Source organism: Cucurbita maxima, unplaced genomic scaffold (genome assembly GCF_002738345.1).
Source record: "Cucurbita maxima cultivar Rimu unplaced genomic scaffold, Cmax_1.0 Cma_Scf00001, whole genome shotgun sequence".
NCBI classification, from domain to species: domain Eukaryota; kingdom Viridiplantae; phylum Streptophyta; class Magnoliopsida; order Cucurbitales; family Cucurbitaceae; genus Cucurbita; species Cucurbita maxima.
Window position 1 is genome coordinate 3,595,495 of NW_019272017.1, and position 12,518 is coordinate 3,608,012.

Genomic DNA, 12,518 nt, shown 5'->3' on the forward strand with positions numbered 1-12,518 from the left:
CTCATCCACCCATCTTGATTTCGTCATCAAGCAATTACATTTTCTAGTTCGGGTTAAAATTGGACGTGTAGTAATTTTTTACAACGGTCCACGTAGACGCACATAGACACACCAATTTTCGCGTTGATTCATTCCCAAACCACGTCTTACTATGAGAGGTGTCGCTCTGATATCATGTGTAACAATCCATGTTCAAGATTCAAATTAGGATTGAAAACCAGACATGTGATACTCGAGTAATTGAGAAGTACATAAATGAAACAAAACCACATTTGAATGAGAGCGATCCTCAGGATAGAATAATTAAAAAAATTTAAAAGAATTGAAAGTCACTATTTAGTACTGAACATATTATATTTAATATGAAGTAATTCTATGTTACGAGGAGAAAAGTAAGTCATGAAGTGCGGTGTCCGGATTTTAAGTTTTATTTTTCTATTAAGAGTATTGGTATTAATTCAGTTTTTTTTTTTAAAGATATATTACTGAATTTTGTTAAAGCTTATTTTGTTTATTGTGAAAAATGTATTTTTTTTTAATTAATTTATACTTTTGTTTTTGGTTTGGGGTTTCAGTCTTTCAAATCCACAGCTTCGCCTTCCCGAGTTGCCGTCTTTTCTTCACGATTCTTCTCCTCCCGGAGCAAAGTTCAGTTCTTTTCGTCTCCTCCATTCTCCTTCCCCTGGAAGCTTCCAAATCCGTAATCAGAACAGAACCGACACTTCTCCTATTCCCCATCCTCAGATCCTCATCCACAATCTCGCTTGCCAAGCCTCCGACGAGGTACTCTCTCTCCCCTCTTCATCTTCTTAAGTTGTAGCACTCAGTTATGATACGGCTAGACGTTGCTTAACCAATCATCTTGTGGAAAAATTTGATGGTTTCTTTCTGCTATTCGATGCTCTTTGAGGCCATTTGTTATGTTGTGTTCCTTTAGGTTCGAACTACATTTATAGCCGGTCTTCCTGAAGCTGCAAAAGAGAGAGTTACAGAATCTTCTCTGATGGTTCCTTGTTTTCGAGGCTTCGCAAGTTGATTATAAAGGTGAAAAGCCTATGGGTTTTGCTCTATTCTCCAACGCCCAGCTTGCTATTGCTGCGAAAGTTGCTCTTCAGGTTCATATCTTTGCCTCGCGGTTTTGTTTATTGATTTCATGTATTCTCAATGTTGAAGTGTTGGTTGCTTTGGTCAAAATAAGAGGGAGTAAAACAAAACACACACAACACGGTGACTGTAATTGTCAGGGATATATGGAGAATCAGAGGAAATAGGGCACAAGAGACTAGAGTAGAGGAACCCCTTGAATTTTGAAATAGTGAAGGATCCAATGCCTACATGCATTGGAGGAGCCCTAGGTCCAACAAAATTCACACCATATGAATCGAACGCTAAGGCCATCAACCATAAAGCAATGAATCGATGATTGAGACTAGCTTCATAGATTTTTTTTGAGTAAATTTGCGGTCTAGGCTGAAGTTAATTGAACATAGAGTTCATCCAAAAGTTTAAATGACAATTTCTCTCATGAATAAATAAAAATGGAAACAAACATGTATAAAATTATGATTGGGAAATTTTCAAACAAAATTGAGACTCGAATCGTAATCACCACCTTAAATAAAATTGTCAACCGACTTGTGAGAACATGCTAACCCGAATCGTCCATTCTTTTCTTGGTTAGAAGGCTTCAATGGATGCCAAATTTTTTGTCCCCTACATAACCAAGGAATTGGAAGAGTATATAGTGTACTTGGAGCTCTGCGGCTACCTCAAATTTCAATGAACATGAGCGAGATGATTGGACATTGAAAGAGAAGAAACAAAAAGGAGTAGAAAATTTCAACTGAGATGGAGGAAGAAACAGTAGGGCACCAAAATTGAATAAAGGGAAATAGACAGAGAAGGAAGGGTATATTGATTTAGGAAACACCATTGAACTATTATCGAACCGATTCCTTCGTACGGTGAGAATTTTGACAGACCTAGGGCTCCTCCAATGCATTTAGGGATTGGCTCCTTCACTTGTTTAAAACTCAAAGGCTACTTTGGTCCTCTTGTCCCACGATGCTCTTCTGATTCTCCATCCATCTGTGTCGGCATTTACAGTTACTGACAAAGATAGGATGTGACCAGGTTGGTTCTTGGCAAAACTGGGTGAATATAGCCAAATTATGTTTTGGTCCAAGAAAAATTTAGAATTTACAACCTAATTAAAAATCAGCCATCCAAAAGATAAATAATCTACCCAACCCCACAAACAAAACCATTTTACCAAAACTGACCAACAGTGAAAATATTTCCAGTTTTGGAATTGTATGAAACCAATCTGACTGAAAAGAGCCTCGATCCTTGTAGCTCATTTCATCAATTTTGAATTGATTGAAAATATAGCTAGTCTCATACTCTAAAGTGCTTGTTCCTTGTTTACCTGAACTACACCAATTTTCTTTTTTCTCTTTTAGGGAATGTATGCTGGTCTCCGAAGAACTTTTACTAGTTCTCGAAGGCATATTGCCTTGCCAAATTTTGTGACTACTGATGAGGTTGTTAAGTGGATCCCTGCTTCATCAAGATGTATACTAGGTAACACCTTATACAAAATATTTCTTTGCCTTCATATGAAGCTTTGGAATTTGGTTCTGATAATTGTGCTCAAGTGACCATTTCCATTTCAAATGTTGACTGCAGAATTCCCTTGTGGTTCAGCGTGTCTTGGGTTCAATTACTATATGGCTTCTACAGTTAAACATCCAAGACGGTAATGCTATCATTTCATTCTCTATTTCCTTTTGGGTTGTCTAGTAATATCACCTACTTGCTGCTGCTATTATAATTTCTTAACAGTTGGTGAAGTTACCAATGTAATTTTACACCAGGAAATATTTAGTTATAGGGAGAAGATGCCTAGATCGATTCGTGCATATGCACTTAAAGGAAGAATTTTAAGTTGGTGGTTTGCGGTGCATCTTATGGTTCTTTCTTTATTTTTTTCTTCCTTCAAAAAGATTGTTTAGGCACTTCCATTCAAGTGCTGAATTATTGGCTAGGAGAGGACATGATCAGGAATTTGGCTTGAAGACTCAAAAGAGAGAAAAGTTTGTAAAAAGGGAAGGCAGGAATCAGCCACCAGTTGAAGCTCCATATGTTCCTCCAAAGCCAAAAAGCACTATTAGATCTGTTCCAGATAAAACAATCGAGATATTCGATGGCATGACAATTGTCGAACTTGCTAAACGTACTGGCGTGTCAATATCCAGATTGCAGGATATTCTCGTAAATGTTGGTGAAAAGATTAACTCAGAGTTTGATCTGCTCAGCATTGACATTGCAGAGCTGGTTGCCATGGTATGTCTGCTTTATAGATAATTATCATATGCTTAGAAATATCCAATTAGCTTAAGCATCTGTCAAACAACTTAGTTAAGAACTTTTAAGCATAAGTAACCAGTATTAATGAGAATCTCTATTCAATTATATACATTGTGGTTAAGTGGTCAGTTATTTCTGTCTATTTTCGCTGGCCAATGCATTTCAAACTCTTATGAGCATTTATAGGGTATATTCCAGATATATGCATGAGGTAATTACTTTATGGAGAAGGTCGTTCTCATAAGTCTATTATGGTGTATAGGCATTGCCGTGCACTCTTTTCTTCCTCCTTTATATGTAGTGTTCGAACCCCCCGCCCTTTAAATTTTTCTGTTCAAACAAAATTATCATGGTGTATGATGTGGGGCACTTGTGTAATTAACAATTTTCTCTCAGGCAGTTAGGCCAATCTTCATCTGTTTGTGGTGTAATTAGGTCATGGTTCAAAGTTTCTGTATTGGTTATCGATTTCAAGTGTTCTGATACAAACATGATTTTCTGACTCAAATCAAGATCATGCAACCGGGAATAAGATGGATTGAAGGCTTAAAAGATTATCAACAAAAATCAAAATATTAAGAAAATAAGAAATTTATGTATATGAAGATTTTGTCATAAAATTTGTGAAAAGTACTAATTTGATTGTGGTGTACTCACTAACTAATGCACAAAAGACCAATCATCGTAAACCAATTAAGTTTATTATTATAACGGTTTAAATTACAATACCTATAGTAGATCTTTAATATTTCATACATTTTGTGGTTACTCTTCATTTTCAAGCAAATTAAAGACGATGAATTGCTAGTGTGATTACCAACTAGGCAGTTTATTCAGTAGTAGTGTTTACTTATTATTTCATTCTTTCAGGAAGTTGGAGTGAACATTAAGAGATTACACTCTAGTGAAGGTTCTGAAATTCTACCTCGACCTGCAGTTGTGACAGTTATGGGTCATGTTGATCATGGAAAAACTTCTCTTTTAGATGCACTACGACAGACATCAGTGGCAGCTAGAGAAGCTGGGGGTATAACTCAGCACCTGGGTGCATTTGTTGTGAGCATGCCTTCAGGTGCTTCAATCACTTTCCTTGACACCCCAGGTCATGCTGCATTTAGTGCTATGCGAGCAAGAGGTGCTGCAGTTACTGATATAGTTGTCCTGGTCGTGGCTGCTGATGATGGGGTGATGCCTCAAACTCTGGAAGCTATGGCACATGCTAAATCAGCAAATGTGCCTATCGTGCTTGCTATTAATAAATGTGACAAGCCTGCTGCTGATCCAGAGAGAGTCAAACTGCAGCTTGCCTCAGAGGGTTTGTTGCTTGAGGAGATGGGAGGAGATGTTCAAGTTGTTTATGTGTCAGCATTGAAGAAAACAGGATTAGACAGCTTGGAGGAAGCATTGTTACTCCAGGCTGAAATGATGGATTTGAAAGCTCGTATTGACGGACCAGCTCAAGCATATGTGGTGGAGGCAAGGCTTGACAAAGGTCGAGGTCCTTTGGCTACTACAATAGTGAAGGCAGGGACCTTAGAAAGTGGTATGTATGTGGTTGTGGGCTGTGAGTGGGGCAGAATAAGGGCTATTAGGGATATGTTGGGGAAATTGACAGACCGAGCAGGGCCTGCAATGCCTGTTGAGATTGAAGGATTAAAGGGGCTTCCTATGGCCGGTGATGACATTATTGTTGTAGAGTCTGAGGAGCGTGCACGAATGCTCAGTGCAGGAAGGAAAAGGAAATTTGAGATTGATAGGCTGAAGAAGCTGAACGAGGGGAAGTCTGAAACTGAAGAACAATCTGAGGAGGAGGTAATTGAGAGGGTTGAATTACCAATAATAGTAAAAGCTGATGTTCAGGGTACTGTGCAAGCAGTTACGGATGCATTGAAGAGTTTAAACAGTCCTCAGGTACTCCCCCCACCCCACCCACCCACAATTTTTGCTTTCATTTGCCGTCTGAAACCTTAACCATGAGCTCTCGTTTCTTGATCAAATAGTACTTTCTATATTGAACCGTTGAACAACTTTTATCTGGTTTATCCAACGTACTGAAATTTGTTATTTTTTATTTCTTTATCCATTCATTGTGATGGCTAAAGGCTAATATAGTATCCTTGACAACCAGTTTGATTTACTAATTATTACTTTACGTAACTGCATATTATTTTGACTTGTGACCTACTTTTAGACATTAACTTCAACATCGTCCCAATTCACCTGGAACCAATAACTGCTACTTGAGAGAAATTAGAGTGATTATCTGTCTAACACATGGTTGGTTGTCTCATTTTCCTCAATCTTCTCTGTACTTGAGCAGTTGTGCATCATGTTTTTTATTTCAATCCAGGTTTTTGTAAATATTGTCCATGTTGGCGTTGGCCCGGTGTCGCAGTCTGATGTGGACTTAGCTCAAGCGTGTGGTGCATATATAGTAGGGTTCAATGTGAAGAATCCCCCAAGCTCTCTCAGTCAGACAGCTACTCAAGCTGGTATACAGGTATTTGCTGCTATTCAATCTCATATATCCTCACGAAGTTCGCTTCCATCTTCTAGATCATAAGAAACAATGAAAAGTTGGTTTTTCTTTAATGGCTTAGATAATTCTACATCGTGTAATTTATCACCTCCTGGAGGACATTGGGAATCTGATCGTTGACAAAGCACCTGGGACTTGCGAGACAGAGATTGCTGGGGAGGCTGAGGTGCTGAACATTTTTGAGCTAAAAGGAAGGAGCAAGTCAAAGGGACCTGATGTTAAAATTGCTGGATGTCGGGTGATTGACGGTTGCTTTTCAAGATCGTCAACCATGAGGCTTCTACGAAGCGGGGAAGTCTTGTTCGAAGGATCATGCGCATCTCTTAAGCGGGAAAAACAGGATGTCGATGCAGTGAAGAAGGGAAATGAGTGTGGACTCGTGATAAACGACTGGGATAATTTCCAGATTGGAGACGTCGTTCAATGCTTGAAGCAAGTAGTAAGGAAGCCGAAGTTCATTTCATCCGAGAGCGGTGCTGTTAGAATCGAGTGCTGAAGCAGCTCGCAGCTCGCAGCTCCCTTCCCTTTACAAATCTGTTATGGCTGCTGCATGATGCATTTTAGCGACTCATCCCTTGGATGCTCCTCCATGCTCTGCCCTACATTGCAGATATAGTTTGAAATCAAGGTTAGTAAATTTTGGGAGTGGAAAAAACTCCATGAGAGTTGTGACACAGATAACTCATTATATGTAGTAGAATCGAGGAAGAAGATAATACGATAATTATTGTACCGACCAATAGAAGGAAACACATTTTAGGATCTACTAATAACGTCAATGTGACAACATTTTTGAAAACTTTATTTAGTTATCATTTCATATTATGAATGTTCTACTAAGTATGCTTTTATTTCTGAACTATGGCTGTGTTCTTAGAGATCTGTGAATTAAATTGGTTCTTCGATGGCTTCAAAGGACAAACTGGGAGACCATCTACAATTTGCTTTCTTATTAGGTTAGCAAATCCAAATTCTCCTTGAATTAAAATAATATATGGTAACTACAATTTGATGGTATGTATTTTTTTAAATGAGTTGTATTTCTATATATATATATATATGTATTTATTTATTTATTACATTCATACATCAATTATGAATCAGTTAGAAATTAATTACGTTATTAAACCTTAAATTAACAAGGGGTTTAAAATTCGTGTGAGGGTTGGAGGGCTTTTTTTTTTTTTTTNTTTTTCAAAATAATAATAATGATAAATATTTATGCTTAAATCAGGGTATCAGCGACCTTTCACTGCCTCGACGAGTCCGTCACGATATTTTGTTGGCCTTTTTCATCCAATTTATAATTTTAATATTAAATTAAAAACACTTTTTCTTTTCTTTTTGCGTTTATTTGAAATTATTTATCCATCTCCTTCCTCTTCCTTCTCTTCATCGACAGTCGACACAGCGACCTCCATTTCTGACCTCGACGACTCCATCTCTTTCTACAGTCTCTTCTCTCTATTTCCCAGCCGCCATGGAAGCTTCTGCAGCTATTTCTCGCATAGGCCTTGCTGGCTTGGCTGTTATGGGACAAAATCTTGCCCTCAACATTGCTGAGAAGGGCGTCCCCATTTCCGTTTACAATCGCACCACTTCCAAGGTCGACGAGACTGTAGATCGCGCTCACAACGAAGGTAATCTTCCTCTTTTTGGTCAGTACAATCCTCGCGATTTTGTTCTTTCTATTCAGCGCCCTAGATCGGTTATCATCCTCGTTAAGGCTGGCTTGCCCGTCGATCAGACCATTGCGGCTTTGTCTGACCACTTGGAGCCTGGTGATGCTATCATTGACGGTGGCAATGAGTGGTATGAGAATACTGAGCGTCGGATTGCGCAGGCTTCTGAGCGGGGGATTTTATATCTTGGGATGGGGGTTTCTGGCGGCGAAGATGGTGCTCGTAATGGCCCTTCGTTAATGCCCGGAGGGTCTTTTGAGGCTTATTCTCATGTTGAGGATATTCTGAAGAAGGTGGCTGCTCAAGTCGATGATGGTCCTTGCGTCACTTATATAGGTGAAGGGGGTTCGGGTAATTTTGTTAAGATGGTGCATAATGGTATCGAATATGGTGATATGCAGCTGATTTCGGAGGCCTACGACGTTTTAAAGCACGTTGGTGGGTTGTCCAATTCTGAATTGGCTGACATTTTCTCTGAGTGGAACAGGGGGGAGCTGGAGAGCTTTCTAATTGAGATATCAGCAGATATCTTTAAAGTTAAGGATGAACATGGTGATGGGGAATTGGTTGATAAGATTTTGGACAAGACTGGGATGAAGGGAACTGGGAAATGGACTGTGCAGCAAGCTGCTGAGCTTTCTATTGCGGCGCCGACAATTGCAGCGTCTTTGGATTGTAGATACTTGAGTGGATTGAAGGAGGAGAGGGAAAGTGCAGCTGAGGCGTTGAAAGAAGCAGGATTGAATGATGGCGTGGGGTCAGTGAGGAGTGGGATTGATAAGAAGAAGTTGATTGAAGATGTCAGACAGGCTTTGTATGCCTCCAAGATTTGCAGCTATGCTCAGGGGATGAACCTGCTGAGGGCCAAGAGCATGGAGAAGGGATGGAACTTGAATTTGGGAGAGTTGGCAAGGATTTGGAAAGGTGGATGCATCATAAGAGCTGTGTTCTTGGACAGGATCAAGAAGGCATATCAGCGCAATCCCAACCTTGCAAGCTTGCTGGTGGATCCTGAGTTTGCCAGAGAGATGGTGCAGAGGCAGGCTGCTTGGAGGAGGGTGGTTGGGTTGGCGATATCGGCAGGGATCAGTACGCCAGGGATGTGCGCTAGCCTCGCCTATTTTGACACATACAGGCGCGCTAGGCTGCCTGCCAATCTTGTGCAGGCGCAGAGAGACTTGTTCGGGGCTCATACATACGAGCGGGTGGATCGCCCAGGCTCCTTCCACACAGAGTGGACAAAGCTCGCTCACAAGGCTGAAGCTAGTGTTGGCATTCTCAACTGAGCTTGTGTGATGCTGCCTTCCCATTTGGTTGGTTTCCCTTCTCTGCTTCAATAGTGTGCAAATTTCCTACTTGATTTTGCATGCCTTTTCAATTGTTGTAGTTGTTTTCTTGCTTGTATCACAATCTAGACAGTCATCCATGCTTCTTAGGGAGTAAGTAGATATTTTTTTACTGGCCTCAAGTACTTGCCATGAATAAGAACTAATGAGGAAAATAAACGAAAGAAAGAAGAAGATGGAGCTGCAAGCATGGCCATTTGAGTTCTTTTCACATCTCTTTGTAGTTCATAATGATGAATTTCCCTTTTGTTTAATCAGAGTCTTTGAAACTGGAATGAGAATAATTATAAGTTCTGATTTAGAGCTTGAGTCTGTTGATTATTTCAGTTTGGTGATCTTTGATGAATTAGTGTGTTTGGAATGGTGGTTTTGTATGTTCCTTTTCCCAAGTTTTTCCAAAATTTTCCAACACCAAGAAAAATTCGAGGTATTTTTTAGTTAATAAGAGGCACTTGACAATGTGTGAATCAACATGGTCTCTTCTGTCATTTTTATTCTCAGTACGTTAGCTTCCTTAATCTTTAGTTTACCAAATTGCTTATAAACTCCAAACTCAAATTAACCCATTAAATTCATCTGCTCATCTTGCAGAACTCCCCCCCCCCTCTGTATGCTTTCGAACACTTATTTAAATTTTTCGAAGACTTATTATGTCTTTGGGCTTTTCCTTTTGAGCTAAACCAATTAGTCTCTAACCTTTTGAGCTTCTTCTCCAGGTATTTATAACCAATTAGTCTCTAATGTGAAGACTATCATTAAGCAAACAAAAGTAAATCTTTACATTTAATTTTGATTGAATTTTTAAAAAAAGGGTCTAAATTGAAATTGTTATAAAATTAAAAATATATCGACTAAATTATTTATATGAAAGTTGAGATATTAAAAATTGCTACTTCAAAAGAAATTCATAGATAGGAAGCAAAAGAAGGTAATTCAAACGTATATCTAAGACCATATAATATAACATATAATATATGTTTGAATTGAAATTTGATTTTAATACAACAACAAAGTTACAAAGTTACATTACAAGTAATCCAACTCTAAAGCTCAGGAAAGAGAGAGATCTCAGAAGCCAAAAAGAAAATGAAGGGAAAAGTTAGAAAGTGAATGAAATTAAGGCTATGGAAAACTTGAATTCTCAAGAACCGGCATTGTTCTTGTCACTGCGGCACTTGGCATTTTGCTGTTGCCAACCCATCTACTCTGTAGAACCAAATCTTCATCAGCTTGTTTCTCCATTATCTGAATCTTCTTCGTCTTCAAAGCTCTGATCGAAACCATGGCCGCATAACCAGCCACCACCACCCCACCAGCGCCCAAAACAAACCCAATCACCCACAAATACCACGTCTTCTTCTTCCTCTTCAACTTCGAAACCACTGCAAAATAGCCCTGTTTTTTCGAGTAACAAACGTTGAGGGAGGAGCCCATTTGGGTCAGATGAAACCTACCATTTTCATCAAACTCTGCACACCTTGTGTTCGACGATTTGCCTGAAGGTAATTTCACGTCTGGGAAGTGAATTTCTACTGGATTTTCCATTGTGTTGATGCTGAGTTTTGTGATGTTTTTCGGTTCTATATTTGATGTGGCATTGAAAACCATGAATCCAACTACTGGAGTTTGAAGTGAGAAGCCTGGAATTTCGAAGTAGGAAGAAGACAAATTGCCGAAGTCTTGGTACACAATTACCATTCTTCTAACGTGGGGCACCGGCAAGGTGTTTGATGGAATGCCAATGTGACTGAAATTAGCTCCTTTGTCCCACAGCCTCCGGCTCCTTAGCCTGACAACCGAGACCTCCATACCAGAGAAATTCGCCGGGAGGCTAGCTCGGTACAAGGCACCCGTATATGGCCTGCGACGAACCAACGTCTTGAAGGCAGTTTCTTGAAGAAATGCATCCATAGAGATAGACTCATTGCCCTGCAAAGTGTAAACAAATGGGCAGAAAGTGAAAGAGATAACCAGGAAGATGAAGTTCCATTTCATGTTGAGGTAAGCAAATTTCCAGGGTGCTTTGAGAACTTCAATTCTGTTAGCTAAACTAGCTATGACTTTATCTGGTGGGCATCTTTAGAAATTTCATGTCTTTGTGAATGGATGATTTGTGCTTGTAGGAGAGCAAGCATGCTCAAGAAATGGGACCCCAAAAGGGGACAACAGGAAGCTGGAATTATGGATCAAAGGGTCACTTTGGATTTTCTTTTTTTTTTTTTACTTTGAAAAAAGTAGAGAACTTTGGGGGTGGGTTACCTTTGATTTCTCTAACTTTATAAAGCAATAAGCTTCTGGTGTAAAGGGAAGGGTAAATTATTCACAACACTTGGATAAAGTTATGTTGCTTCTAAGATACTTGAGTATTGCTTGTGATGTTTATCACTCATAATGGGCTTGGTTTGATTTCTTAAATCAGTTCTTAAACAAGCAAATCTTGGGTGTTGAAGTTTACTTTTTGAAAAGGAAAATTTGGTGAAACATAAATATTCATTACAACCCTATTCTTATTAGGTTCTTTCTTAAACGTTTTTAAGAACCAATGGTATCAAAATCAGACATCGAATATTGTGCTAGCGAGAACACTGGTTTTCAAGGGTGTGGATTGTGACCCGAATGTGGAAACTTCTCCCTATGATAGATTGTGAGATTCCACAACCATGATGTTGGAAATGGAGCTATGATGCTCAAGACTTCATACCTTCACTTCAAGTAAGCATGAGAGTTCTCTAAAATATCGAGCACGATATTCTAGGTGATTAAGGTGCTGGGTTTAAACTCCATCATATTAAATGTCTCATTCTTTTCCATTATGGTTCAATATAGGCTACACATCATCCTTCAAATACTAATTTCTAAAATAAAATGAACACGTAAAGATACTCCATAATTACGGACCAAAGGATAAGATATGTCCCTAACGATATGAGCAAGAAGCATTATTTTCAAAAAAGAAATCAACGACCAGCATTGATTACTCTCCTAAATTGAAGGAATATTGACATTAAAAAATAGTACACTTTGCTTCCCTTCTTCTTCCATTTCATCATTAGTAATAATGATTCCTAAAAAGGTATCTTAGGTTACTTATACCTTATGTAAACCGTATAAGGTATGTAATTTTTAGCGAGTTACTTCTATTTTTTTTTTTTTTTTACAGTTTTAAAATAATAATGATTTCGAACACGCAAGACAATACGAACCATGACTTTTCTTTAATGAAATTATTATACTTTTAAAAAAATAATAAATAAACAAATTTTCTTCCATTGTTGTCATTATTATTTCATAGAGTTTGAATAAATATTTTGATATATTTTTTTAATTTATGTATTTAATGCTTTAAAATACTATTTGATGGTAAGAAATTTCATTTAATATTTTTCAAATTAATTATTTTTAAAAATTCTAAATATTTTAGAGGGCTACTAACACATAAAAGTTTTGAATTATTTACATAGCCATGTCCTTTATGTATGGCTATGGGTCACTTTCTACTTCATATTTCTAACTTATGTAATAAAATATTTAATTATATATATGTGTGTGTTAAATATATTATTATTTTAATGTTTCAAACTA

General features: G+C 38.3%; 3 protein-coding genes across 5 annotated transcripts; 2 read left to right on the forward strand and 1 right to left on the reverse strand.

Moving 5' to 3' along the window:
- The first annotated feature begins 557 nt into the window (after positions 1 to 557).
- LOC111479001 (translation initiation factor IF-2) lies at positions 558 to 6,767 on the forward strand. Of its 3 annotated transcripts, XR_002717583.1 has the most exons (9): positions 559 to 783; positions 938 to 1,115; positions 2,463 to 2,583; positions 2,689 to 2,758; positions 3,006 to 3,345; positions 4,240 to 5,280; positions 5,720 to 5,869; positions 5,970 to 6,489; positions 6,525 to 6,767. XR_002717583.1 is itself a non-coding variant. In XM_023123435.1 (8 exons), the coding sequence occupies exons 2-8, from the start codon at positions 1,056 to 1,058 to the stop codon at positions 6,402 to 6,404; spliced, it is 2,199 nt and encodes a 732-aa protein (XP_022979203.1). In that variant the 5' UTR covers positions 558 to 783; positions 938 to 1,055; the 3' UTR covers positions 6,405 to 6,767. The 3 variants fall into 3 exon arrangements, 2 of the variants coding, with proteins under 2 accessions (XP_022979203.1, XP_022979188.1); XM_023123435.1 differs by having other exon boundaries at positions 558 to 783; positions 2,707 to 2,758; positions 5,970 to 6,767; XM_023123420.1 differs by having other exon boundaries at positions 5,970 to 6,767.
- A 489-nt stretch (positions 6,768 to 7,256) lies between these two features.
- On the forward strand, positions 7,257 to 9,257 carry LOC111479805 (6-phosphogluconate dehydrogenase, decarboxylating 2, chloroplastic). Its single transcript, XM_023124673.1, has one exon. It carries the CDS (start codon positions 7,389 to 7,391, stop codon positions 8,874 to 8,876), a length of 1,488 nt encoding a protein of 495 aa, XP_022980441.1. The 5' UTR covers positions 7,257 to 7,388; the 3' UTR covers positions 8,877 to 9,257.
- Positions 9,258 to 10,058: 801 nt separating this feature from the next.
- Positions 10,059 to 10,931, reverse strand: LOC111486357. The gene has a single exon (XM_023133452.1). The coding sequence runs from the start codon at positions 10,929 to 10,931 to the stop codon at positions 10,059 to 10,061; it is 873 nt and encodes a 290-aa protein (XP_022989220.1).
- Between the last annotated feature and the right edge of the window lie 1,587 nt (positions 10,932 to 12,518).